Source organism: Coloeus monedula, assembly GCF_965178545.1.
Source record: "Coloeus monedula genome assembly, chromosome: 12".
Lineage (NCBI taxonomy): Eukaryota > Metazoa > Chordata > Aves > Passeriformes > Corvidae > Coloeus > Coloeus monedula.
The window spans coordinates 1,260,312-1,286,582 of NC_138792.1; the positions used below are offsets into that span (position 1 = coordinate 1,260,312).

At 57.5% G+C, this 26,271-nt stretch overlaps 3 protein-coding genes across 4 annotated transcripts in view; 2 read left to right on the forward strand and 1 right to left on the reverse strand.

Moving 5' to 3' along the window:
- The window catches only part of LOC309577573 (endothelin receptor type B-like), a gene marked incomplete at both ends in the record, with an annotated part of 31,040 nt that extends 23,092 nt beyond the window's left edge, over nt 1–7,948 (forward strand). Inside the window, 7 exons of the mRNA XM_082289700.1 lie at nt 2,389–2,901; nt 3,631–3,743; nt 4,212–4,416; nt 5,537–5,686; nt 6,350–6,483; nt 7,072–7,180; nt 7,799–7,948. Coding sequence (XP_082145826.1) covers nt 2,389–2,901; nt 3,631–3,743; nt 4,212–4,416; nt 5,537–5,686; nt 6,350–6,483; nt 7,072–7,180; nt 7,799–7,948 — 1,374 coding nt within the window. The remainder of the gene's footprint in view (nt 1–2,388; nt 2,902–3,630; nt 3,744–4,211; nt 4,417–5,536; nt 5,687–6,349; nt 6,484–7,071; nt 7,181–7,798) is intronic.
- Nucleotides 7,949–9,089: 1,141 nt separating this feature from the next.
- On the reverse strand, nt 9,090–12,195 carry LOC309577473 (DNA-directed RNA polymerases I and III subunit RPAC2-like). The gene is made up of 5 exons (XM_082289535.1): nt 12,123–12,195; nt 11,032–11,129; nt 9,988–10,064; nt 9,584–9,666; nt 9,090–9,283 (listed from the first exon to the last, which is right to left on the reverse strand). Exons 1-5 carry the CDS (start codon nt 12,156–12,158, stop codon nt 9,236–9,238), a joined length of 342 nt encoding a protein of 113 aa, XP_082145661.1. The 5' UTR covers nt 12,159–12,195; the 3' UTR covers nt 9,090–9,235.
- Nucleotides 12,196–12,230: 35 nt separating this feature from the next.
- VAMP7 (vesicle associated membrane protein 7) lies at nt 12,231–26,065 on the forward strand. 2 transcript variants are annotated; one of them, XM_082289412.1, is made up of 9 exons: nt 12,231–12,274; nt 14,359–14,462; nt 17,334–17,492; nt 19,079–19,136; nt 19,622–19,759; nt 21,500–21,590; nt 21,870–21,937; nt 23,410–23,502; nt 24,381–26,065. In XM_082289412.1, the coding sequence occupies exons 3-9, from the start codon at nt 17,347–17,349 to the stop codon at nt 24,447–24,449; spliced, it is 663 nt and encodes a 220-aa protein (XP_082145538.1). In that variant the 5' UTR covers nt 12,231–12,274; nt 14,359–14,462; nt 17,334–17,346; the 3' UTR covers nt 24,450–26,065. The 2 variants fall into 2 exon arrangements, with proteins under 2 accessions (XP_082145538.1, XP_082145537.1); XM_082289411.1 differs by having other exon boundaries at nt 17,337–17,492.
- Nucleotides 26,066–26,271: the final 206 nt, after the last annotated feature.

Sequence of the window (26,271 nt, forward strand, 5' to 3'; positions counted from 1 at the left end):
AGGAGAGGTCAGGACAGCCCGGGGGACCCCTGTCCCTGCTGCGGCTGGGGGGACAAGGGGGCGGGGGAGTTGAGCAGGGCTGAAATCCCTGGAACGGGTCAGAGCAGGGATTTGTGTCCAGCTTTGTGATCCTTTGGGGTATTTATCCATTCTCTCCCTCCCTTTCTTCCCCCCTTCCCAGCTCAGCCCAGGCACTTCCACCGAGCCCGAGCCCCGGGGGAGGCAGCGCTGTGTCCGCAGGAGCTGCGGGCGGAGCTGGGGGCTCCTGGCTGGCCTGGCCACCTCTCCCCAGGCTGGGAGCAGAGCTGGGCCCGGGTTCCCCCTTGCCATGGGCAGGGAGAACCCTGCTACAGCCCGGGGTGGATGGTCCTGGGATCAGATCCCGGGATGCAGCAGGTTTGGGATCAGATCCCGGGATGCAGCGGGTGTGGGATCAGATCCCGGGATGCAGCGGATTTGGAATCAGATCCCTCCCAGCTCTGCCTGGAGGAGTCAGAGCAGAGCTCGAGTCCCCAGTCCCCATCAGGCTCCCTGATCCCTGCCTCACTTGCTCCTCTGGAGCGGGGAAACCCCCGGGACTCTCGCAAAGGCTCCGGTTCCCAGTCCAGCAATGGCTTCTGCCTTCAGAGCTGGGAAGTTTCACAGTTTGACAAAAGCGCTCCCCACTCACTCCAGCCAAGAGCCCCCGGACTTATCCCTGTCTGAGGAACAGACTGGAGCTCGCTGCCCTCTCCCACTCCTTCTCCGGGCTCATTTCCAAGCCTGGATCATCCAGAAACCTCTTCCTCAAACCCACAGCCCCCAGGCCAGTGCCACGGCCACCCTCAGCCTTCTCCAGGCTCCTCCTGCCTGGAAGCGCCGTCAGAGCCGAGCCAAGCAAACCCACCCCGGGCATATTTATTGGTGTTCCAGCCCTGGAGAGCTTTTCCTGTGCCAGCAGCCAGGGCTGGAAAGAGCCCCGGGAGATTTATACCCCTGAGCACGGAGCCGAGCGGGCACGGGGGATGTGGGGAGGAAGGGGTGCAGTTAATAGGGATGGGGATGGGGAAGGAGGGGCTGAGCTGCTGCGCATAAATCGGAGTGAGATGTCAGGTATCAATACGGCATTGCTGGAAAAAGCCCTGCAGTGTTTTCCCATCAGGGCTCCCTGCAGGACTGTGCTGAGTCTTCCCTCGGCAGGGGCAGCCCCTGGAACTGGCTCCAGTTTCCCCATGGAACGAACTGGAAAAGTCCTGCTGGTTCTGTGGACCCCGAGGTGGGACTGCAGAACTGCCCAGATGTGCCCCAAAACTGCATCCTCAACCTGCCAGGAACGAAATGACCCAAAACGAAACCCTACAACTCCCTGACAGGAGGGGACAGCTGGGGAGGTTGGGGTCTGCTCGCAGGGAACAGGGACAGGAGGAGAGGGAACGGCCTCAGGCTGGGCCAGGGGAGGTTCAGGGTGGACACCAGCAGGAATTTCCTCATGGAAAGGGTGGTCAGGGATTGGCAGGGGCTGCCCAGGGAGGTTTGGAGTGCCCATCCCTGGAGGTGTCCAAGGAGGTGGCACTCAGAGCTCTGGGCTGGTGACAAGGTGGGCATCGGGCACAGCTTGGACTTGATGATCCTGGAAGGCTTTTCCAATGTCAATGATTCTGGGATTCTGAGATTCTAAGTGAGGAGAGGGATGGGCAGAGGAGGAGATTGGGATTGGCCACAGGAGCAGGAGGTGCAGTCACCGTCCAGCACTCTCCGAGCCCAGGCAGGTGCCCTCAGGGGCAGGGCCTGTCAGAGGCACAAGGGGCCGTTTGTTCTCCTCCCAGTTTGTTCCACTGAGCTGTTTAAATTTAGCAGCACTAATTTCCCCCTCAGGGTCAGCAGCTCTGACCTGCTGGGATCCAATCTGGCATCGTTTCTGTGTGCTGGGATGATGGAGCTCTCCAGCAACTCAGAAATAGAATTGAACCATAACACAGAGTACCCCAGGTTGGAAGGGACCCACAGGGATCATCCAGTGCAGCCCCTGGCCCTGCCCAGACACCCCAACAACCCCACCCTGGGCATCCCTGGCAGCGCTGTCCAAACGCTCCTGGAGCTCTGGCAGCCTCGGGGCCGTGCCCATTCCCTGGGGAGCCTGGGCAGTGCCCAGCACCCTCTGGGGGAAGAACCTTTCCCTGATATCCAACCTAACCCTGCCCTGACACAGCTCCAGCCCTTCCCTGGGGCCTGTCCCTGCTCACAGGGAGCAGAGATCGGAGCTGCCTCTTGTGAGGAGGTTCCAGGCCCCAGCGAGGTCTGCCCTCAGCCTCCTCCTTTCCCGGCTGAACAACTTCTCTACTCTCTGATTTCCCATCCCTCCTTCTCTGCTAAACAATGTCTCTCCCTGCTCCCTTTCTCCCCTGGCAGATCCCTGCAAGGCCCCAGGGACATTCCACAAGCACCATGAGGACTTCTGCCCCCCGCTGCTCAGCGGGACCAATCCCAGCTCCCACCACTCTGGCCGTTTTCCTCATCTGCCTCTTCTCGGGGACACACAGCCAGACCCCACGGGCCTTCCAGGAGAGCCCCGTGCCCCTCGAGGTGCTCAGCCAGGAGCAGGCCTACAGCCTGGTCCAGCCCGGCCTCTTCCGGGGCGTCCCGCTGTCCAACCTGTCGGAGAGCAGCCCCGGCAGCGTCCCCTCAGAGCCGCCGCTGCTGCCCGTGTGCGCCAAGCCCGCGGACATCCGCCACGTCTTCAAGTACATCAACACCATCGTGTCCTGCACCATCTTCGTCGTGGGCATCATCGGCAACTCCACGCTGCTGCGCATCATCTACAAGAACAAGTGCATGAGGAACGGGCCCAACGTCCTCATCGCCAGCCTGGCGCTGGGCGACCTGCTCTACATCCTCATCGCGCTGCCCATCAACGTCTACAAGGTGGGGTCCGCGTGGCACGGCTGGGGTGGGGCTCTTGGATGAGCTGTGGCCACCCCTGGATCCCTGGAAGTGTCTGAGGCTGGGCTGGGAGCAGCCTGGGACAGTGGAAGGTGTCCCTGTGAAACCCCTCAGGCATTCCATGATTTGCGCTGCTGCTGAGGCTGAAGGAAAGAGCTGGAAAGGTTCTGGGGTAACCCCAGGAAGGGCCCCAGGGGTCAGGGGACAGAAAGGGACAGAATTCAGGCTCATTCTTGTCCTCATGAATGAGTGGCCTGGATCTCTCCAGCCTTCAGCACATGTTGTCCCCACCTCTGCTTGTCACAGCTGAGCGTGGGGCTGCAGAGCCTGGGGTCTGTCAGGAACGTGAGCGTGCTCAGGGTCTGGAAAAGGCTCAGGACACACGGCTTTGGGGCTGTCCGGGCTGGATTTTGGCTGTGTCAGAGCATGACTTTCATTCTCCCTTTGAAAACAACCCAAAGTAGCCCCGTGTGGAGTTTAGGACTCAGATCCATTCCAAACCCCCCAGGGTCTGGAGTCAGGAGCTGGTGTCTGGACCATCCTTCATCTCTGTGTCCAGTCAGGGAAGCCAAAGTTTCCCAGTGCCAACAAACCACGGGAGAGCGCCCACGGCACCTTCCCAGTGGTGGGAACCTCCGAGAGCTCCCCCTGCTCTCCATGGGCTCCCCACACATTCCCAAAGCAGCCTGGTAACCTGTGGTTCCTCCCCAGCTCCTGGCCAAGGACTGGCCCTTCGGAGTGCAGGTCTGCAAGCTGGTGCCCTTCATCCAGAAAGCCTCCGTGGGCATCACGGTGCTCAGCCTCTGTGCCCTCAGCATCGACAGGTGAGACACGACAGCCATGCCTGCCCTGCCCAGCCTGCCTCGTCCCTTCGCTGCCACCCAAGGCAGAGCCAGGAGCTCGTTGCCAGGCCAGTGCCAAGATGGGGACAGGCTGCTCTCGTGTGGAGCTGAAATCCAGCAGGAGCTCTCCGGTGACAGAGTAGAAATCCTGCTGGGAAAGGCTGAGGGAGGATAGTGGTGTGGGTGGGGTGCTGGGAAGGGTGGCAATGCTGGCCAAGGACAGCCCCCATCCCATCCCATCCCATCCCATCCCATCCCATCCCATCCCATCCCATCCCATCCCATCCCATCCCATCCCATCCATCCAGCCCCTGCTTCCCGTTCCACTCAAGAAGGTCCAGAGGTGGAGGAGGAAGGTGTGAGGGAAAGGACCTTTGGGGACAGCGCTAATCTGCTCCTTCTCCTCCCCTCCCTGGCTGCTCTTCCTGTCCCATTCCCACCCTCGGGCAGGTACCGGGCAGTGGCGTCCTGGAGCCGGATCCAGGGCATTGGGATCCCCATGTGGAAGGCCGTGGAGGTGCTGCTGATCTGGGCAGTGGCCATCGTGCTGGCAGTGCCCGAGGCCATCGCCTTCGACATGGTGGAGCTGAGCTACTGGGAGCAGCACCTGTGGGTGTGCATGCTGGCCTCGGAGCAGAAATCCCGCTTCATGAGGGTACGTGTGCATCCCAACCCCAATCCCAACCCCAATCCCGCTTCATGAGGGTACGTGTGCATCCCAACCCCAATCCCAATCCCAATCCTAATCCCAATCCTGCTTCATGAGGGTACGTGTGCATCCCAGTCCCAACCCCAACCCCAACCCCAGTCCCACTTCATGAGGGTACGTGTGCATCCCAGTCCCAACCCCAATCCCAACCCCAACCCCGCTTCATGAGGGTACGTGTGCATCCCAGTCCCAACCCCAATCCCAATCCTGCTTCATGAGGGTATGTGTGCATCCCAATCCCAATCCCAACCCCAATCCCGCTTCATGAGGGTACGTGTGCATCCCAACCCCAACCTCAATCCCAACCCCAATCCTGCTTCATGAGGGTATGTGCCCTTCCCAATCCCGCTCCATGAGGGTACATGCACATCCCACCCCACAGCCATGCAGGGAACAGGGATCCCACCAGCCAGGGGATTGTCCCTGCTTGGTTACAGGGATAAATCCTTCTGGAGAGGGCTCTGGCCTCGGGAGAGCAGAGTCAGGCCAAGCCCAGCATTGTGGTGACGCGGGGCGGAGTCGTGCGGAACGTGGGGCCAGAGAACAGGAAACTCTGCCATGCTCCACCACCCACCTCAGCTCATGAGGCATCTCAGGAGACTTCAGAACCTCCCACGCTGTCCCAGCAGGCCAAAGAGTGGCACCTTTTACTGGGGTGTCAGTTTTCATTGTGAGCAAGGGAGTGAAGACTTTTATCCGTCGGGATTATCCCACTGTGCCAAACCAAGGCGCTCCTCCAAGAGTGATGACGGGACAGAGGTTCCATGGGCACAGTGGTGCTTGGGTGAAGGTTGAACTGGATGGTCTTGGAGGTCTTTTCCAGCCTTGATGATTCCATGATTGTATAATCCTGTGATTTTATAATTCTCTATAAACCAGCCTTTACATCTTTAGGTCAGACCTGTGCACTGGCCTTGGGGGAGGACAATCCCCAGAGCTCTTAGGGCAGGAGTGTGACACTGCCACACATCCTGAGTGTCTGTACAGGCAGCACCAGCTCCAGCTCATGCCCTGGTTCCCCCTCGTGCCCTTTCCCCCTTTCCAGCTGCTCTCCCTTTCCCTGCAGTTCTACCGGGATGTGAAGGACTGGTGGCTTTTTGGCTTCTATTTCTGCCTGCCCTTGGTGTGCACAGGCATCTTCTACACCCTCATGTCCTGCGAGATGCTGAGCAAGAGGAATGGGATGAGGATCGCTCTGAACGACCACATGAAACGGGTGAGAGAACCAGGGAGGGATCCCGGGATTCCCAAGGAGGAGGGAGAGCTGCTGGAGGGGGGTCACTCCCATCCCTGGGAAGGACGAGCTGGCAAAGCCTCACAGCAGACCTTGGCATGTTGGTGCAGGGATTAAACCAGGGAGAAGGGCCTTCAGCTCCGTGATCTCCAGCCTTGGGGATGACCCCAAACCCTTCTGGCCACAGCCCAGCTCTGTTAAAGCTCTCCTGGTCATTATGTCTGCCCACACCAAACTGGACCGAAGGCTGAATGTTCCAAATCCCAGACAAGGGGCGCAGGGAAGAGTTCATTGTCCCCTCCCACGCTTTGGGAATGATTCCCTGAGGAACAGCAGCCGCTTGCCACCGTAACAGTGCGAGGGGCGGAGGGAGGAGGCCCCACGTCCCAGGGAACACTGTCCCAGCCGAGCCCTCAGCAGCGATGGTGGGGAGGGGTCCGGCCCACATGGAGCTGCTGCTGCCCTGCCCCTCTCTGCAGCCTGGACCCGATGATGCCGGGCTCCAGGAGCAACCCGGGCTGGTGGAAGATGTCCCTGCCTGTGGTGGGAGGAGACGAGCTTTGAGGTCCCTTCCAACCCAAACCATGACTCCATGATTTGGGACCTGCTCCCCAGTGCTCATCTTCCCCCTCCCCTGTCTGGCAGCGCCGGGAGGTGGCCAAGACCGTGTTCTGCCTGGTGGTGATCTTCGCGCTCTGCTGGCTGCCCCTGCACCTCAGCCGCATCCTCAAGAAGACCATCTACGACCAGATGGACCCCAACCGCTGCGAGCTGCTCAGGTAGAGGCCCCACAGCTGGCACCGGCCTGGGGGAGCCCCAGTGGGACCAGCACAGGCTCTGCTGGGCTCAGAGCAGGTGGGGGAGCCGCCTTCCAACTCCTGCTTTCAGTAATTCCTTATCCAGACAGCGTCACCCTCCTGACGGGCACAGAGAGGGTGGGGGGACATGAGAAGGGTTAAATTGAAGTTTGGAATGTCTCTGTGAAGCTGGAGGTTCAGGAGGTCTCCTGGGCACAGGAACACTCCCAGCAGGGCCGAGGGCTCCACACTTTGTGCCAGGAGGGAGGTGTCCACCTCCCTCCCCTCCCACCCTTCCAGCCAAAATCCAGCCCAGGCCAGGGGCTGCTGCTGTGCTGGGGTTTGGGAACATCGGGAGCACCAGGAGAAATCAGTGTTCTTGGCTTCCTCAGGGAATGCTCCTCACAAGGAGAAGTGGTTTTTCTTAGGCAAGGATGGAGTTGTGCTCAGCTCTGCTCTCAGTCACTGCTCCTCCACAGACGCAGGATCCCAGGCCAGGCAGCTTGGAAATTCTGGTTCACAGTCCTCTGTGAACTTCTCACACATCTGTTCTCTCCCTTCCTGCCTCAGTTTCCTCCTGGTGATGGATTATTTCGGGATCAACATGGCCTCCCTCAACTCCTGCATCAACCCCGTGGCTCTGTACTTCGTCAGCCGGAAATTCAAGAACTGCTTCCAGGTAGGAATGACCCCTCCAGAGCTCCTGGCTGTGGTCACCAGGCCCAGGGGGACAAGCTGATCTTATTCCTCATCCCAAATTTTCCCCCTGTTAGGTACCTCTCTTCCCAGCTCCGAGTACACCAGAGCTCAGTGCCCTGCTAGGGGGAGGCTTTTGCCAGAGCAGGATTTAGGACAAGCCAAAAACTCCCTGTCATTCTGGAATGGGAACATCCCCACAAAGCATCAGACCAGGGGCTGCTCCAAACTTTGAGCCCAAGATGTTGGGAGATAATTTCCAGGAGTAATGAAGCCCTGAGAAAGAAAGGGAAGGAGATGGGATGGTTTGGGATGGGATGGAGTGGGAGTTGAGCCCAGCTAAGCACCACCTGTATTTTCTGTCCCCCAATGATGAGAACACACAACTACAAAAAATGCCCCGAATTTCAGTATCCTCATTTCCCATCCACACCAGCCCTACCCTGGAAAACCCGCTCCCAGCAGAGCTGCAGGCCAGCAAGGCTCAGCAATTCCCAGCCTGGCACTGTGCGGGGACAGCTGCCGGCACGAATTTGGGAATATTTCCTCCTCTTTCCCCGTATCCCACACGTGTGACCTCTCCCCCCTCGTGTCTCCCCAGTCGTGCCTGTGCTGCTGGTGCCAGCGGCCGGCCCTGAGCATCACCCCCACCGATGAGAAGGGATCTGTCGGGAAGTGGAAAGCCACGGGCCAGGAGCTGGGGCTGGACCGGAGCAGCTCCCGCCTGAGCAACAAGTACAGCTCTTCCTAAACCCCTGTTGCTGTGGAGGACAAGGCACAGGGCCAGGACAGCAGGACCCCTCCGATCCCACCCCAGGCTTTTCCTGGCTGGGCCTGAATCAGCTTTGCCTTCGTGTCCTAACCCACCTGGAAGGAGCTGGAGCATTTCCCCGGGCCCAGCTCTGACCCCAGCCCCTGATCCCAGCGACTGCCTCTGCAGGAGAGGGAAGGGGATTCAGATCCTCACAGGATTCTTCATTTCCTTGCAGGAAAACCAAAGGACTTCTGGCCATTTGCCTCAGGGTGGAAGGTGGGGATGTGTGTGGGAAGGGAAGGAAGGCTGGTGTGGTCACTTCGAGATGGGTGTGGGGTGAGGAGGAGAGGGAGAGCGACAATTTCCAGCTGTAAAAGCCAACCAAAGCTTGGATAAATCCCTGTGAGGGACAGAGACGTGCTCGTGGTCACGGGGAGGTTGGAAAGGCAGTGGAGAAGGTCCAATCTCAGCTGGAAGAGCCACTAGATCCAACCAAAATATGAGAAAGAGCTTCCTCAGATTTATTATTGGCAATAATTCATTCCCCAGGTGATTTTCCAGCAATTTTCAAGGCCAGGTTGGACAAAGCTTGGAGCAACCTGGGATAGTGGAAGGTGTCCCTGCCACGGCAAGGGTGCCATGAGAGGGAGTGAAGGTCCCTCCCAACCCAAACCAGTCTGTGATTCCAATCCATGTGATTCCATGTGACTGTGAATCATGTGGTTCCATTCCAACAGTCATTCTTGCCAAAACTTTCAGAAAAACTACAGAAAAAGTTGTATTTACCAAGTTTTTGATCATTTTTTGTTGGTTTTTCTGGCTCTCTTTTCCCTCTCTTTTCCTTCTTTCCCCCTCCTATCTTGTCATGGAAAAAAATGGAGAGAGGAAAAGGGGAGAAGAGACAAGACCTGCAATTAAAACATTTTCCAGGTGTCGGGGTGGATTTTTTAGCTTAACTTTCACTGAAATGTAAATGTTTTGCAAATAAATCATAAAGACAAATGGGTTTCAAGCAAAACAGAGACTGAGGAATATCAAGACCAGCCCATTTTCCATAAATTTCCCAATCTGTGGAGCAATCTGTGTCCATGTTCTATGACCTTCCATCCCTGTGCTGAGCAGGACACAGTGTCAGCTCTGCAGCATCTAAATTAATAAACTTTATTATTAAAGAAAATACGTTTTGCATCGAAGTCATAAAAAAAAGCCAACCAAAAAAAAATCTTCCCTTGGACACAGGGAATTCAACACACAGAGGTCACACATCCATGGACATCCCAAAGGCTACTGCATCTCCTCCTCCTTCTGTGCCCTGAACTCCTTCATGCTCCTCTGAAACAAGAGCAAAGGACAAATGTCACCAACATGTCCCTGAGTGACTTGTGGAGCACAGAGCCACCCCCCTGCTGTGCTGGGACTCCTCTGCCCGGAGCCTGGGAAGCTCTGCCAGAGCTCCAGGTGCCTTTGGAAGTGACTGGGGGAAAGGGAGCCAGGCCACGCCATGGATCAGGCAGAGCCTGTCCCAAAAAACTCCCAGGTTCTCCTGCCAAAGGTGTCTCCAACACAGGCTCAGCCTCCCCTCTCTGCGATCAAGGGCCAGAACAGACCCGGAGATCCCCAGGAATGTCTCACCTCAAAGGTGTTGAGCACGTGTTGGCAAACTCCCATCAGGTCGTTCAGCCCTTTCCTGAACGGCTCCACAGCAGGAAGAGTCCCTTTGGGAAAAGGCAGGAAAAGATGGATTAGGGACATGGGAGGTGGCTTCCCAAGGGCAGTCCTCACCTCCCCAGGTGTGTGCCACCTCCCCAGCCCCACAGCTTGGGGTGCCAGGGCTGCTCCCAGCCAGCCCAGCTGCCTGGAGGCAGAGCTGCTGGAGCAGAATTCTGTGAGCAGCCTGTGAGGCTCAGCACAGGGGCTCAGCACTGCAGTGCCTGGCAGAGGGCAGGGGAAAGGGCTCTTCTTTATTTAATGGACTCCTGGTAGGAAGCTGGCCTGAGAACAGGGCCCCAGACATGGAGGGACAGCCCCAGCCTCACCTCTGGTCTGGATCCTGAAGTTGATCTTGCTTTCTGAGGGGTGGGTGATGCAGTAGCCACAGAACTCCACGTCAGGGCTGTGGGAGGGCAGAGAGGAGAGGGAGCGGTGAAACCCAGGCAATCCACGGCACATCCTGGGAAGTCAGAGGCTTGGGGCACCCCACACCTGCTGGGGCTCTGGATATTTCTAGAATGACTGAGGGGAGAGATGTGCTGAGGGGAAACTCCCTATGTGAGGGGAAGCTCCCTGTGTGACCTTATTCCCTCACACCCATCTCGCCTGAACTGAGCTGGAGCTCTGCAGGGCAAAGACACAGCTGGCACCGTGCTGCACCACAGCAGAGCAGTGCCAGCCCTGCAGATCCAAACGTGGGATCCTGGGTGCTTGGGATTCTCCCTGTAACCCAACCTGCTGCTGCTCTGCTGGATGGAAGAGGCTGAGTGGTCCAGGGCACTGGAGGAGTTCCCAAGGCGCTGCAGGGCCTCTCCCTCCAGCTGAGCTGCGTGCTGGAGCTTTGCCCCCAGCAGGAAGAGCCCCTTCCTGGCCAGCAGCTTCTTTTGTGTTGTCACAGTGATTTATCAGAGGGACCTTAAAGCCCATCTCATTCCACCCCTGCCATGGGCAGGGCCACCTTCCACTGTCCCAGGCTGCTCCAAGCCCCGTCCAACCCAGCCCGGGACACTGCCAGGGATGGGGAATCCACAGCAAGTGGAGTCCATGACCCAGTTACTCCTCCAGCAGCTCAGGAAGGACTGAAAGCCCTGGGCTGAGCTTAACTGGGGTTCCTGGGCAGGGGAGGGTGTGGGTGGAGGCTCAGGAGAGGCTGGTCAGGCCCTTTAAGGGCTGCTGGTGCTCTCAAGGTCCTGACACAGCACAGAGAAAAGGAGGAGCAGCAGGTGGGTTCCATGTCTGACACAAAGGCTCGAAGGGCGTGCACAGAGGGGATTTGGGATCGTCTGCCTCATCCCAGCGACAGCTGAGGCGTGGATCAGGAAGGAGAAGGTCAGAGCAGGGCATGGAGGTCCCTCAGAGGCCACACTCACTTCTTCATGACCATGTAGCGCAGAGAGTTGCCCAGGGTGTGATCCTCGTCGTGCAGCACAAACGTGACACAATTCCCGTCCGTCCCATCCGCCTGGATCTGTCACCAGCGGGAAGAGAAGAGCAGCTGTAACCTCCCTGGAGTCAGGGACACCTGAAGGGTGAGGATCTGCTCCTGTGCTCAGCTTCCCAGAGCAACTGGGAAGTCTGGCTGGGCCACCTCTGGGGCTGCTGTGGGACCAAAACACCTTCAGACAAGAGGGAAAGCTCCAGAATTCCACCTAGTTTTAAACCAGCTTAGTCCTGACCTCCACCTGCTGGTGCTCCCCACAGGATGACCTCGAAACCCTGAACTCCATTAAACTGAGCTAAAAGGTTCCTTGCTGTCCTCAGCCTCATTCCCTGCAGACCACGGACACCGTGGCCACTCCATGCCAGGGAAAGCCCCGCGGTGTCCCGGGGTGGGCTGGGGGTGACACCTGAGGGGTTTAGATGCAGCAACGGAGGGAAAGCCCGGTGGGATGGAGCACCAGGGTGGGAGCACAGGGATCCGGGCTGTTTCCCACTGCCGGCATGAGGCACCAGCCCCGGGATGTGGCCAAGGGCGACCTGCAGAGCGGGGTGTCCCTTGGAGCCATCCCGACTCGGTTTGTGCTGATGCTGATGCTGATGCCACCCCACCCCGCGGGACGGTGCCCTACCGCTAAGCCAGGCTTGGGAGTGACGGAATCACGGAATCATTTAGGTTGGAAAAGCCCCCCAAGACCATCGAGTCCAACCATTCCCCAGCACTGCCGGGCCACCCGAACCCCTGTCCCCAGGCGCCACATCCACGCGGCTTTTAAACCCCTCCAGGGGTGGGCACTCCGCCCCTGCCCCGGGCAGCTGTGCCAGGGCTGGACAGCCCTTTCCACGAAGGAATTTCCCCCGATACCCCCTCTCACCCTCCCGGGGCACAACGTGAGGCTGCTTCTCCCCGGGAGCAGAGCCCGGGCCCTCCGCTCCACCTCCTGTCAGGGAGCGAGCGGCGTCCCCCCGCTCCCGCTGCCGTTCCCGATCCCATTCCCAGTCCCGATCCCCCGTGCCCCCTCACGGTTTCCAGCGCGGGCCCGCCGCCGGTGCCGGCCATGGCTGCGCTCGGGCCCCGCCGCTCCGGGGCTCCCGGCGGCCCCGCGGCCGGAAACGCGTCGGGGCCGGGCCGGGCCGGGCGGGGCCGCAGCGGGGCCGGGGGGCCCGGGAGCGCCGGTGAGCGCGGGGGGCTCGGGGGGCCCCGGGGCGGCCGCGGGGCCCGGGCTGGGCGGTGCGGATGGGGTGGGGGTGGGGGTCTGGCCGGGCACAGCTCCGGCCCCGGCCCCGGCCCCCGGAGGCGCTGCCGGCGGGAGGAGGCCGCGCTCGGCACCGGGAGCGGGGTGGGAGCGGGGGACGGGCCCGGGGGACACAGCGGGGCTGCGGGGGCTTACTGGGGGTTACTGGGGTGTTACTGAGGTGTTATTAGTGTGTTACTGGTGTGTTATTGCCGTGTTACTGGTGTGTTACTGGGGTGTTATTAGTGTGTTACTGGTTTGTTATTAGTGTGTTACTGGTTTGTTATTAGTGCGTTACTGGTGTGTTATTAGTGTGTTACTGGTGTGTTACTGGTTTGTTATTAGTGTGTTACTGGTGTGTTATTAGTGTGTTACTAGTGTGTTATTAGTGTATTACTGGTGTGTTACTGGTGTGTTATTAGTGTGTTACTGGTGTGTTTTTGCCGTGTTACTGGTGTGTTATTAGTGTGTTACTGGTGTGTTACTGGTGTGTTATTAGTGTGTTACTGGTGTGTTTTTGCCGTGTTACTGGTGTGTTATTAGTGTGTTACTGGTGTGTTTTTGCCGTGTTACTGGTGTGTTATTAGTGTGTTATTAGTGTGTTACTGGCCTATTACTGGGGTGTTACCGATGTATTCCCGCCGTGGTATTGAGGTGCTGCTGGTGTGCTACTGGTGTGTTACTGGTGTGCTACTGGTGTGCTACTGGTGTGTTACTGGTGTGCTACTGGTGTGCTACTGGTGTGTTACTGGTGTGCTACTGGTGTGCTACTGGTGTGTTACTGGCCTGTCTGGGAGTGGACGGTGTCGGGGAGGATGTAGCACTGCGTGGTTTAATTAGTTCATTCATTCATTCATCACGGGGGTGCGGGGAGGCTGTAGGGGGATGGGCTCTGCTCCCGGCGAGCAGTGACAGGATGGCAGGGTGTAGCTGTGCCAGGGAGCTTTAGGTGGGATAGTGGGAACATTCTGGCCTGGGAAGGGCTGTCCAGCCCTGGCACAGCTGCCCAGGGCAGGGGTGGAGTGCCCGTCCCTGGAGGGGTTTAAAAGCCGCGTGGATGTGGCACTTGGGGACAGGGGTTCGGGTGGCCCCGGTAGTGCTGGGGAATGGTTGGACTCGATGGTCTTGGGGGGCTTTTCCAACCTTCACAATTCCCTGATTCCATGCTTTGGGGTGCACGTGTTCCCTGTCTAGAGAGCTGCTGGCCTCATCACCGTCGTGTTCTGTGTCCTTGCCCCCCTCCAAACCCTGTAATGCTGCTTCCAGGAAGGGTGATGGGTCTGGAAGACCACGTGGATTAATTTCCTTGGTGATGCACTGGGGGAACCTGATAAACTCTGTGATCTTGAAGCTGAACTTGAGATGAGCTGGAGCACGAATGTCACAATTCTCAGGCTCAAAATGAACAGGAGAACCCCAGGGCTTCACGTTGGAATATTCTGTAATGAAATAATGATTTTTCCAGCTGCCCAGCAGAGGTTAAAGGGAAGCCTGGGCTGCTTTCTGCTGAGCTCACCCTGCTCAAACGATCTCTTTATTGCAGCAGTTTGCAACTCGCTGGGTTGCAACACCTCCCCTTGTTGGGTGCTTAAACAGCAGCGTGGTGCCCTTTGCTTTCTGTAAGGATTTCTGGAAGCACAGGCAGGGACCTCCTCCGTGGCACTGAGCTGCGAATCTTCTGGGCCGCAAGAGCCACTGGAAAACAGTAAATCATCCTTACAGGAGTTTTAAACATCGTGTTGGAGACTGAGCCTGTGTTTCTGGTGTTGCTTAAGAGGTTTTTCTGTGCCTTTTTTCTGTGCTCTAGTATTGGGAAGGAATTCCTCCCTGGCAGGGTGGGCAGGCCCTGGCACAGGGTGCCCAGAGCAGCTGTAGCTGCCCCTGGATCCCTGGCAGTGCCCAAGGCCAGGCTGGACATTGGGGCTGGGAGCAGCCTGGGACAGTGGGAGGTGTCCCTGCCCATGGCAGGGCTGGCACTGGATGGGCTTCAGGGTCCCTCTAACCCAAACCCTTCTGTGTTTCCAGGATCCTTCAGTTAAATCCCCAGAGGGACCTCAGACAGCAGCTCGTGCATCTCGCAGTGTCTTTTTGGAAGGTTTGATCTCGGCTGCTTCCAGCTGTGTAATATTGTAAGTTTAGATAGCAAACAGCTCTGCAAAGGGGTTGATTTAAGTGGGTTTCAATCCTGACTCCTGTAACTGCTGAGGAGGGACGTTCTCCAGCAGTTTAACAGCTTTGTGTTACTAACACGACTGGTACGGGGCTGCTCAGGCACAAAACCGCTCCTTGCTAATCTCTTTTACTTCCTTTAACCCGCTCTGCTCAGAGCTGGGGCTGGTATTCTGCAGAGCACGGGGCTCCTGTGTCCTGACTACAGCGAGGGCCAGGAATTTGGGGAGTTAGGAGTGTGAATTTGGGGAGCAGAGGGCTGTGAATGTGGGGAGTTGAGGTCTGAATTTGGGGAGACGAGGGCTGTGAATCCAGGGAGGTGAGAGCCATGAACTCAGGGAGTTGAGGACTGTGGGATCCTGCAGTGGCAGCGAGTGTCTCCTCCGTGCTGCTGCTGAAACGTCCCCTGGGGTGGGAGCTCTGTGAAATCCGGTATTGGAAGCACAGAGACTTGAGGGAATGGTCTAAAGCCCTTCCCAGTGCTCGGTGTGAGGCTGCGATTGTTCTGCTCCATTGTTCTGCTTGGGGAACCAGCCCTGAGGTTAGCTGGTCCTTGCAGGGTAGGGGGAAGCTCTGGGGAGGTGTTTTCTGGTACAGCTGCTCCTTTCTGTTGCTGCTGGGTGACTGCAGGAGCAGGCACTGGATTGCTCAAGAGGCTTAGTGGTGGTTGTGATTCCAGGCCGTGCCCTGGTGTTGCTCCACGGGCCTGGGGCAGCCCTGGGCTGGCCAAAGCCTCTGTGTCCAGTGGATCTGGAGGGCCAGGAGGGTGCAGGGAATTCCCTGGGGATAGTTAGCTTGTGATATTATTTAAGACAGGAGCATTTCGACCTGAAAATGATCCAAAGGGGAGATTACTCAGAGCTGAAACATGAGGGAATAAGCAATTCCTTGGAAGCTTCCTGCAGGAGCCACCACCTCCACCTGAAGAGCAGCCAAGGCAGAAACCAGACCCAGCAAGTTTATGAGGATGAAAGAAAACTAAACTGGGGATAAGTCCCACTAAATGCAGCTCACAGAAGGTCAACCCCAACAGCCAGAGCAGCTGTGGCTGCCCCTGGATCCCTGGAAGTGTCCAAGGCGGGGTTGGACAGGGCTTGGAGCAGCCTGGGACAGTGGAAGGTGTCCCTGCCATGGGGATGGTCTTGAGGGCCCTCCCAACCCAAACCATTCCATGGTTCTGTTCCCTTGGCAGTGCTGCCAGCTGGGTGTGTGGAGTCTGTCCTGTGGATAAATCCATGGCTTTCTCCTTTTCCCCTCCAACGCCAGGCTCAGACCTGTGGGAGGTTTGGAGGTGCCCTGGTTGGTGCTGGCTGAGCCTGGGTCTGTGGAGCTCAGAGTGCCCAGGTGAGCCCTGCTGGGACCTCCCTTCACATTAATCCAGGAGAGATCCCTAATTCCCATCAGGCAGTGCCAGGGGGATGGAAAGTCTGGCTGGGCACGGCCTGTGCTCGGATCCAGAAGCTCAACCAGCGCTCCTGCTCTGTGGCTGTTCCCAGAGGTGTCCTGGGGCATTTGGGACAGGTCTGTGATCTTTCCAGACGCTTCGAGGCACAGAACGGAGCAGGCGGTAAACAGGGCCTAAGTGCAAAGTGAAAAATGAGATTTTTGGGTTTTGCAGGGTCCAAAGTCGTCCTAAGCCCTTCCTGAGCAGAAAAGAGGCTTATGGATGTGTGGGATGAGCGGGGCAGCTGTCGCAGCTGGGCTCTGGCATGTGCTCCATGTGTTAGATCTGGCCCTGGCAGTAGATTAATGTGCTGATACTTGAGCTGATTAAGAGTGTCCCTGTCTGTGGCAGCAGGGATGTTCCTCCAGCTCTGGAGACCGATGGAGCCCCACAGTTTGGGTTTGGGTTGGAAGGGAGCTTAGAGCTCATCCAGTTCCAACCCCGACACCTTCCACTGTCCCAGGCTGCTCCCAGCCCCAATGTCCAGCCTGGCCTTGGGCACTGCCAGGGATCCAGGGGCAGCCCCAGCTGCTCTGGGCACCCTGTGTGCTTCACCACCCTCCCAGGGAACAATTTCTTCTGTATATCCGCCCTGAATTTCCTTCTTTCAGTTGGAAGCTGTTCTGCCTTGTCCTGTCACTGCAGTTCCTGATGCTGAGTCCATCTCCTGCTTCCTCGTCCGCCCCTCCAGGCACTGGAAGGGGCTCTGAGGTGTCCACCCAACCTTCTCTCGTCCTTCCCAGCTCTCTGTGCCCTGGCCAGGTGGATCCACGTGCAGCTGAGGATAAAGGATCCGTTTGCAGAGGTTCTGCCTGCTTTGAGCTGGGCAGATCGTGAGCTTTTACAGCAGTCCTGAGGGAACACACCCTGGGAGCGTCTGGATCATGGAAGGGAATGTTCTGGTGGGACTGAGCTCGGGGCAGTGATTTTGGGGCAGTCTGGGAGCAGTCAGAGCCCTGGGCTGTGTCACAGCTGTGTCACCAGCACTTCCTTTGTGCTCCAGAGCTGGGCACGGGCAGCTTTGCCAGGAATGAGCAAGGAAGAACTTAAAGGTCAGCTGAAGAGCAAAAGAGAAGGGCACTAACAGGTAGAAATCCAGGTGGGAACAAGGCAGGGGGAGTTCTCGGTGGGATCACCGAGTGCAGGGCACGGTGGTGATAAAAACCCCTCTTTCTAGAGGGTTTGGTGTCGTCCTGAGCAGAACCTAAAAGGAGAAATGAGAGAACTTTGTGGTCGTGGAGTCCTGTCTGAGTCCTGGCCACGTCCTTGTCCCTGTGCCAGGGGTCACCCTGCAGGTCCTGGTGCCAGGGGCCACCCTGCAGGTCCCAGTGCCACCCTGCAGGTCCCCATGCCCAGCTCCTGAGCTGAGCCCTGTTGTGTCCCCCAGCAGGAGAGGAGCCATGGCCATCCTGTTCGCTCTCGTGGCCAGGGGCACCACCATCCTGGCCAAGCACGCCTGGTGTGGAGGGAACTTCCTGGAGGTGACGGAGCAGATCCTGGCCAAAATCCCGTCCGAGAACAACAAACTGACCTATTCCCATGGCAAGTGAGTGAGCCTCTCCTTTGGGTGTGGGGGACACTGCTGGGGATGCACGAGGACAGAATAACCTGAGTGTGTTTGGGGGTTTCTCTGTAGTTCTGGATTTTTTTTCCATCCGAATTCCCGTTTGGTGGAATGTGCCACCAGCTCAGTAGCTGCTTTTGTCCCCCAGAGCTTTGCAGCATCACCAGGGTTTGAGTTCAGCTCCAGCAGCAGCACAAGGCAGTTGGTACAAAATCAAGTTCCCTCTTTTTATGCAATTCCAAAGTGGGCTGGAGGGTGCCCAGCTGTGGAATCTTTGGAGTTTGGCACATGGGAGCTTTCCCTGGATTTTCTGAGGCTTGAACGTGGCTTTAGGTAGAACTGTCACCCAGCTTGGGCTGCGTGTGGATCTCGGGGCCTGTGAGACAAGCTGTGCTCACAGATCACGTGGGGTCATCCTGAGCTGCCCCAAAGCCACTCTGCAGGACAGAGGGGTTTTTCCTGGGATTTTTCCAGCTCTCTGAACCCTTGGTCAGTGTTGGTAGGACAGGGATAAGCTCCTTCATCACCTGGGACTTCCTGCACGTGGGAAGCGGGTGAGTCAACAGGAACAAACTAAAAAAGCCACGGAAAAAAAACCAAATTTAGAGGTGCTGGAGCCCATTCCAGCTCTTTTTTTTGGAACTGGCAGCATGGCTGGATCCTCTCTGGTGCCCGAGCTGTTGTGTCAGAGCTGTTCTGAGGATGCAGGAGATGGGAATGGGCTTCCCACGTCCTCCCCTGCCTCGGGAGCACAGGCAGTCCCTGTGGGAGATGTTCTGGAGGCAGTGCCTGCCCTGGAGTCAGACACACCTTGGGTGCTGCAGCTTTTCTCTGCTGCTGGGATTTCCTTTCAGTGAAAGGAAAGGACTTTGCCTTGAGTGCTGTCAGCCAACTGCAGAGCTGAGTTTGGGGAGAGCTGGAGTGCATTTTTAGAGGTAACTGGGCAGAATGTGAGGGTTGTGAAGCTCAGTGAGCACCTGGAGTTGTTCCTCCTGTCTGGAGTCTCCCAGGGATCCTCTGCCTCACCAGGGTCCCAGCCCATAGGCTGGAAAACTCCCTGGGTTCCATCCAAGGTCGTTTACCCTGTTCTGAAACAGGAAAAACTTGAGTTACTTTGAACTCCTGAAATTCATTTGAGGAGTTCCTTTTCTTTTTAAGAAGAACCTCTGTGTCTTTTGTATAAATCTCCAGAGAAAAGGAGCCCTCTGGCACCAGGAATTCTTGGGGTTGCTCTCTCTCTGCTGTTGGGATCCTTCTTGGACTCTCTGAGGAGTCTCCAAGGTGGTACCAGACCAGTTTCACCTCCCTCCTTCCAGGAGACTTGTAGGATTTTGGAACTTTTTTATGGGAACAGACCTTCAGGGCAGAAACCTGTGCCAGGGTAGGTGACACAGGGTAGATCCACACCTGGACATTTACCTGGCACATGTTGGCACCTGTGCCAGCTCCGTAGGAAAACTGGGATTTTCTCTGCCCAGCCCCCAAAGGCCCCAGAGGCAGCAGTGGCTCCTGGAAAATGAGTCCTGTGGCAGCTTGCAATGACCTTTTGTTCCTTCAATTCCCTGCAGTTACCTGTTCCACTACATCTGCCAGGACAGGATCATTTACCTGTGCATCACAGATGATGTGAGTATTTGGGGCACAGCTGGGCCCGGGCAGGCCCTGGGGAGTTTGGGAATTTTGGGGTCTATTGAGGGCTGATCTGAGGTGCCTTGTGTCCCACCGGAGCTGCTCTAACCTCAGTGACAGCTTTGAACTCAGCCTGGAGCTCCAGTCAGAGCCGTGGCATGGTTTGGGTTGGGAGGGACCTTAAAAATCATCCCACTCCAACCCCAGCCACGGGCAGGGACCTTCCCCTGCTGTGGATGGTGAGTTTTGGGGTGAAGTCCTTGCCTTTGCCCAGTTTCTCTCTCCGTGTGGTGGGTTGGTGGTGCAGAGACCATTCCAGCTCCCAGTGGGATTTGCCTGGTGCTCCTGAGCTCTGGGGCTGCTGAAGGAGAAGCTCCGCTGAGAGCAGCGGTGCAGCTGGGCCAGCCAGGCCAGCCAGAGCTGGCAGCTGCAGCCCCTCCAGCCCTGAGGGACTCCTGGCATTCCCTGCTCTCCGTTCCCAGGACTTTGAGCGCTCCAGAGCCTTCACGTTCCTGAACGAGATCAAGAAGCGCTTCCAGACCACGTACGGCTCCCGCGCGCAGACCGCCCTGCCCTACGCCATGAACAGCGAGTTCTCCTCCGTGCTGGCTGCACAGCTGGTGAGCCCCCAGGCCACTCCCTGCCAGCCCAGCTTGCCCCAGCGATCCTCCTGGCCTTGGCTGGGGGGGGGTTGAGATGAGATTAAAGCCAGGATGCCCTGGGCATGGTGCCTGTGGGGTGGGAGGCTCTCGGTGCTCTGCTGTTCTCCAGGGAGGGCTTGGCTGTTTTCCTGCCGGTCCCACGGGAAGGGCCAGGTTTGGGGGTGTCAGGTGCAGGAGGAGGGGGACAGCCAAGGAGTTCTGGGAGACTCCCAGCTGTCCCAGTTGTGTGGTGGGTGCAGGGTGAGGCCAGGGCTCTGAGGGAGGATTTGCACCTGCGCTGCTGCTGCCTGGAGTTTGCACTGGAATTTGGGACTGTGAAGGGGGTGTGAAGCAGGGAGGGTCATGGGAGTTCGTTCCAGGAGCTGCTCCTTGGCTTCCACAGCAGAGGGAGAGCGGGGAACAGTAATGCCAGCGTGTAAGGAATGGGATTAACTTCCTGTGTGAGGGGAAGGAGCTTTTCCTCTCCAGCCTTTGATACGTGGGGACTGAAACTACCCACAGTGCTGACTCAGCACTTGATAAGCTGTTCAGGGCTGGAATAAGCTGGAATTGCCTTATCAGAAAAGCCAGGCTGTCTTTGGAGCCATGGGGCTGATATTGCTCTAAAATCCCAGCCTTTCCATCCCCCCCAGCACAGCAGGAGCTGCCTGCCCGAGCTTTTCCACATTGCTGGGATCCCAGTGTCAGTTGGGTGCTGGCAGAGCCCTTCCCTCCCTGATTCCACAGGATGTGAGGGCTGACATTCCCAGGGGGGCAGGAGCAGGGATGGTTCTCCAGGAGGTTCCTGTGTGAAGCTGAGGGGGAGGCAGAGATCCAGCCCCAGCTCAGGTGCAGCACTCGGATAATCCTGCAAAGGGAGGCTGTGCTTCCAGTAAAACCGGTGCCCAGCTTTGGCAGTGGCCAGTCTGAAACCTCCTGGGAATCTCCCCCTGAGGAGAAGGAGGAGGAGCCGCTGGATTTGGTGCTGTCACCATGAGTGTGAGTGCCCAGCTGGGGGTGGCAGTGTCAGACTGGCTGCCTGTGCTGTCAGGGATGCAAACTGAGCCTTATCCAGGAGAAAATCAGGATTTCAGCAGCCCTGTGGGTGATCATGGAGCAGTGACTTAAAATCCATGCAGGAATAGCAGAGCTCAGCTCCCTGATGCTGCCTGGGCCTTGGGTTCTGCCAGCACTGAGGCTCCTCTAAGCTGGCATTGGCTCGTGCTGCTCTCGCCCACCCCGAGCTGTGCAGTCACCAAAGGATCCCCAGGATCCCCAGACTGGGGGGAGCAGTCTGAGAGAGGTCCCTGTCCCTTGGGAAGGGAGTTGAGGGATGCCAGGAGCAGTGCTCGGGATAACACCAGAGGGGCTGGGAGCAGCAGAGCTGTCAGTGGATGCTCAGCTGTACCCAGGAGGTGGCAGGGGAGATCTCTGGGATGGCTCCAGGACGGGGGATGGCTCCTGGCTGCTCCATTCCTTTGGGGAGGGCAGTCAGGCCACTCACACTGGCCACCTGCAACGTCTGGTGTGGCATTCCCAAACTGTTGGTTTGTTGAGGGTCCTCTTTTCACTGGATCCTGGTTTGTTGAGGGTCCTCTTTTCACTGATGCTTGGTTTTTGAGGATCCCCTTTTCCCTGACTCCTGGTTTTTGAGGATCCCCTTTTCCCTGACTCCTGGTTTTTGAGGGTCCTGTTTTCTCTGCCCGTTCTCTGTTGCAGAAATACCACTCGGAGAGCAGAGGCCCAGACCAGGTGGCAGAGACACAAGCCCAGATCGATGAACTCAAAGGGATCATGGTCCGGAACATCGGTACTGCTTCCCTTGGGAAATGCTCTCTGCAGCTTCCTTTACTTTGGGTTTGGCTGTTGACAAGTCTGACCACTCAAAATAGAGAATTAGATCCGGAATTGACCGAAATTCAGCCCCAAATGCAGCCTGTGGGATGTGAGGCTGTTCCCTAAGTCCCAGCTTATCCCGGGAAGGCTGGGAACTGCAGCCAGGAGCTCCTGGCTTGGGGTTGGGTGTTGGGAGCAGCTTTTGGCACTGGGATTTCACCTTCAGTGCTGAATCTTTGTCTCTTTTCTCCAGACCTTGTGGCACAAAGAGGAGAGAAGCTGGAGCTGCTGATTGATAAAACAGAGAATCTCGTGGATTCGGTGAGTGTGGGGAGATCCTGGAAGTTGTGTTACTGCTCCACAGGGAGCAGGGAGGTGGGGACAGCACCTGGAGACACTTACAGGGACACAGAAGCATCGAGACCTGCAGGGAATCCTTCCCCCTCCTTTGAGCTGTTTCCCAGCTGCATCCATCCCAGTTTGGAGAAGATCCAGCTCCCCCTTGCTCCTGGTGCCACAGCCAGCCAAGGGTGACACATTCCTGCCCTCACCCTGTGTGCCCACTTCCCCACTCATTATCTGCAGCGATAGGAGAGATAAAACCACAGTTACACTTCCTGGAAGCCTGGCCTGAAGGCAGCTGGGTGCACATAAACTGGAAAATGTGCATCTGTGGAGCTGTTCTGATCCCAGCAGGGAAAGTGTGGCTGATTTAAAATTTAAAAAGCCGAGTTGTTGCATCTAAATAATCTTTAAAGACTCTGGAGCTTCTTGGAGTGTTTCTGCGGAAGTGCAGACTTAAAAAAACCCCAAATTAATGTAATTCTGCAGCACTGTTATCTGGTAAAGTGCTGTGCACTCTGGAAGCTTTTTGTCTTTCCTTTGGGAATCCCCTGCCCTGGCTCAGCATCCCCTCTGCAGCATCCTGGCCTGGTGCCCAGCTCCTGTGGCATCCAGTCCTCAGGCTGGGAGAGTGCCAGGAGCTCCTGTGTGGGGATCCAAACATCTCGCAGCTGTCAGGAAGCCCTCCTACTTTGGAGGGGCAGCAGAGATGCCTGGAGTTACCCAGCAGGAAGGGTCCTGCAGCCCCCAGGTGTTGAAACCTTCCCCCCTCCTCAGGTGGTGGCAGGAGTGAAAGCTCAGGGAGAGCTTTAGGGGAAGGGACTGGAATTCCTTCAGCAGCTGGGCTGAGTTCCTGGAGGAGCTGTCCCAGGGAGTGCTGGCTTTTGGAAACCACAGGGAGAGGAAGGATGGAATATCCTGCAGTGGGAATGTCCCACAGCCCAGCAGGGAGCGACCCCGGAGACCCAGGGCTGACATTGCCCACCTTGGGAATGGGCTCCAGGGCAGAACTGCAGCTCACAGGGATGTGGTTCCTGCCTGCTGCAGCCTCGTGGAGGGAGGTTTGTAGGAGAACTGGCACATCCCAGCTGGGGTGGCTGCTTGCATGGGTAGTGCCTCCTGCCCTGAGCTGTGTGGGGAACGTGTGGGAATGGCTGCACTGACCCAGCCTGGGGGGCATTTGGGGTCATTCGGTGCCCAAACCCTGGTTTGAATGAGTGGAATTGCAGGGAACAGAGAGGAGACACAGAATGGGACCAGCACGAGCTCTCCATAACGGGGTGCCCAGAGCAGCTGTGGCTGCCCCTGAATCCCAAGGCCAGGTTGGACGAGGCTTGGAACACCCTGGGACAGTGGGAGGTGGCCCTGTCTACGGCAGGGGTGGCACTGGATGGGCTTTAGGTCCCTTCCAACCCAACCCATCCTGGGATTTTCCTTGTTTTCTCTTGCAGTCAGTCACTTTCAAAACCACCAGCAGGAACCTTGCCCGAGCCATGTGTATGAAGAACCTCAAGCTCACCATCGTCATCATCATCGTGTCCATTGTAAGTGTGGAGCACAGGAGCCTGGAGCTGCTGAGCCCCTGGGAACACCGAGCCCACGCTGTTATCCTGGGATCTGGGGGGGCAGAACCAGGGCAAGGAGTGTCCTGATGGGCCTGTGTGAGGAGAGGGGGAAGGCTCTGGGAAATCAGTACTGCAGTACTCAGGGGCTGGGGGGGCTCAGCCTGGAGGAGAGGAGGCTCAGGAGGGACCTTCTCGCTCTCCAAGCACCTCGAGGAGGTCGTGGTGAGGTGGGGTTGGCCTCTTCTCGCAGGCAGCTGCAGAAATGGGCTCAGATTGCATCAGGGGGGTTCAGGTTGGATGTTAGGAAAAATTCCCTTACAGAGAGGTTAAACCCAGCTGGGGTCACCGTGGAGGTGTTCAGAAAACGAGTGGCTGTGGCGCTTTGGGACGTGGTGGGATTTGATCAAAGGTTGGGCTCGGTGATCCTGGAGGTCTTTTCCAACCTTTCTGACCCTCTGAGAGGAGATGGGAGCACTGAGTCCATGAGCTGCCCCTGCTCGTCCCAGCAGCAGCTGAGGTGCCCTGCTCGAGCTGGGGTGGCTTCTTAGCCCCCAGTCCTGGTGGGATCTTGTTCTGTGACTCAGAACTGGCTTTTTTGGTGTGACAGTTCCCCTCCAGCTGTAAGGACTGTGGATGGGGCAAGGGGAGGGGGCTGGAGGGCAACTGCAGGGTCAGGGTGGGAAGCCCTTTGTCACCTCCTGCATGGGGACAGTTCTCAGCTGCAGCGATGTGGAGGGACAGGAGGGTGGTACTTCCCTCGAGGCTCTGACAATCCGGGGGTTCCAGGCGTGTGCTGCGGGCACTTGGTGAGTGCTGGAATCCCTAATTCCCTCCGGCATTCCCGTTCTCCCTGCCAGGTGATCCTGTACATCATCCTGTCGGCCGTGTGTGGTGGGCTGGCCTGGCCCAGCTGTGTGCAGAAGTAACTGGAGCTGGTGCTGGGCACTCGGAGATGAGGCAGAGTGAGAAGAAGGAACCTCCAGAGAAACTCCCGTCACCACCTCCCACCTCCCACCCCTCCAGGACTTCAGACTTTTTGCCTTATCACCCAGACAGCCCCAGCTGGTCGCTGCTCCTGCAGCTGTGACCTCAAGAGTGGGCTGGGTTAATTACTTGAAAGGATTTTTGTGTTCCTTTTGCTGTCCCAATGCCACCCTTCCGGAGGGTTCCGTGCATGCCGGCCCTGTGTCCGTGTGGCTTCGCACCTGGATGGGGACAGGAGTGGCTGCAGCCGTCCCACCTGGGATGGAGCTGTCCCACAGAGGTGGTTCGGGGTGGGCTGAGCCAAACTAACGGGGACAGGCGGGTCTGGGGTGCCACATCTGGCCACATGTGGCTCTCAGTGCTGCTCCACAGTGTCACCCTGGTACAACAAATGGGGTCTGGGCTTTGTGCACTCACAGGTGGAGGTGCTGCTGCTGGGGACGTCTCCCTGTTCCTGGAGGTGATCCTGCAGGCAGGAGGAGGCTGTGGGGTCACCTCAGTGTGTGCAATGGCTGCCTCTTCATCCTCACTTCTTCCTCATCTCCCCCCTGATGGCTGAACGGACACAGGAAAGGAGACGGTTGCACAGTTCAGGATCTGCTTTCTCACAGATGATTTCTCCTGCTCCTCTTCGGAGGGTGGACTGCAATGAATAGAATTCTGTCACTGGCTATGGTGAATTTGGGGCCAGTCTGGCTTGCTGAGGTGTCAGGGAGCTGCTGCTTGTGCTTCTCCTGGAAGGTGTGCACTGGAACTGGAGGGCATTGGTGGCTGGTGACTTTCTCCAGGGTCTGAGGGAGAAGGGCTCTGCCAGAGGATGTGCTAACGTTCTCTGGAAGGATTTCAAACCAAACCCAAGGCTGGTAACCAAATGCAGGCTCAGGGGCTCTGTTTCTGTCCCAGCTGCACATCTCCATCCCCAGCCAGGCCTGGCTGAGGGAGCCGGAGCTGCTGGGGCCTGGGCAAGGGCTGGTGGCACTTCTGTGCTGGAGCTGAGGGGCTCCTTTCCCAGGGAAGAAATGGAAACACCCTTCAGGTGGGAAGGAATCTGTTTTTGGCCCAGGGAGGTCGAGGGATGGAAGGAGAGGCCTCTGGTGCCTGAGCTGGAGCACGAGGTCAGTGCTGCGGGGTCCTGGTGACACTGGCAGGGTGGGGATGTGGCTCTGCTGCTCCTCCATGTGTGACACTGACCATGGAGCTTCCCAGCAGGGCCCAGGGGAAGAGTTCTCCTGTGAACAGTGGCTCCTTTGGGTTGGGCTCCTGCTGGGCTGAAGTCTCACCAAGGGTGATTGGACCTTGATACCCACAAAGTGCCAGTGGCCACTGACACCTGCTTCTCTTTCTGTTCTGAATGTAAAGCTTGGAGAGCCCTCCCTGCAGCTCCTGCTCCTGCAGCCCCAGGTCCAGCTGTGCATGTTTTAGGGATCGTGCTGTTACCATGTTCATTTGGATGATTTCTTGTCTTACGTACCAATAATTTTTAAAGAAAATCCTTCCTTTCCTTCTCGAGGATGCACTGAGGCATTAGTGTAAAAACATGACCTTGATTTCAATAAAATTCCTGTACAGAGAGCAGAGTTCCTTAGTTCTGTGGGAAACCTACCTTGGGAATGCCCAGTGCTGATGCAGGGGTAGCTTTGGAAGCAGGCTCATGCATCAGGATGAGGGAGTTGGATTTCCTGCTGGACTTGCAGGAACTGTTGGAGCTGTTGATTGTTACCTCAGTTTGAGGAAAAGCTGCATTCTAATGGTATCAGCCAGGGC

Excerpts from the sequence above, each read along its gene's own strand:
- VAMP7 (XM_082289412.1), top strand. The coding sequence starts at position 17,347 with ATGGCCATCCTGTTCGCTCTCGTGGCCAGGGGCACCACCATCCTGGCC. Across the intron at positions 19,760-21,499 it reads CCGTGCTGGCTGCACAGCTG|AAATACCACTCGGAGAGCAG; the intron begins GTGAGCCCCCAG and ends TCTCTGTTGCAG. Across the intron at positions 21,938-23,409 it reads CAGAGAATCTCGTGGATTCG|TCAGTCACTTTCAAAACCAC; the intron begins GTGAGTGTGGGG and ends TTTCTCTTGCAG.
- LOC309577473 (XM_082289535.1), bottom strand. The coding sequence starts at position 12,158 with ATGGCCGGCACCGGCGGCGGGCCCGCGCTGGAAACC. Across the intron at positions 11,130-12,122 it reads GCGGGCCCGCGCTGGAAACC|ATCCAGGCGGATGGGACGGA; the intron begins GTGAGGGGGCAC and ends CGCTGGTGACAG. Across the intron at positions 9,284-9,583 it reads ACGTGCTCAACACCTTTGAG|AGGAGCATGAAGGAGTTCAG; the intron begins GTGAGACATTCC and ends CTCTTGTTTCAG.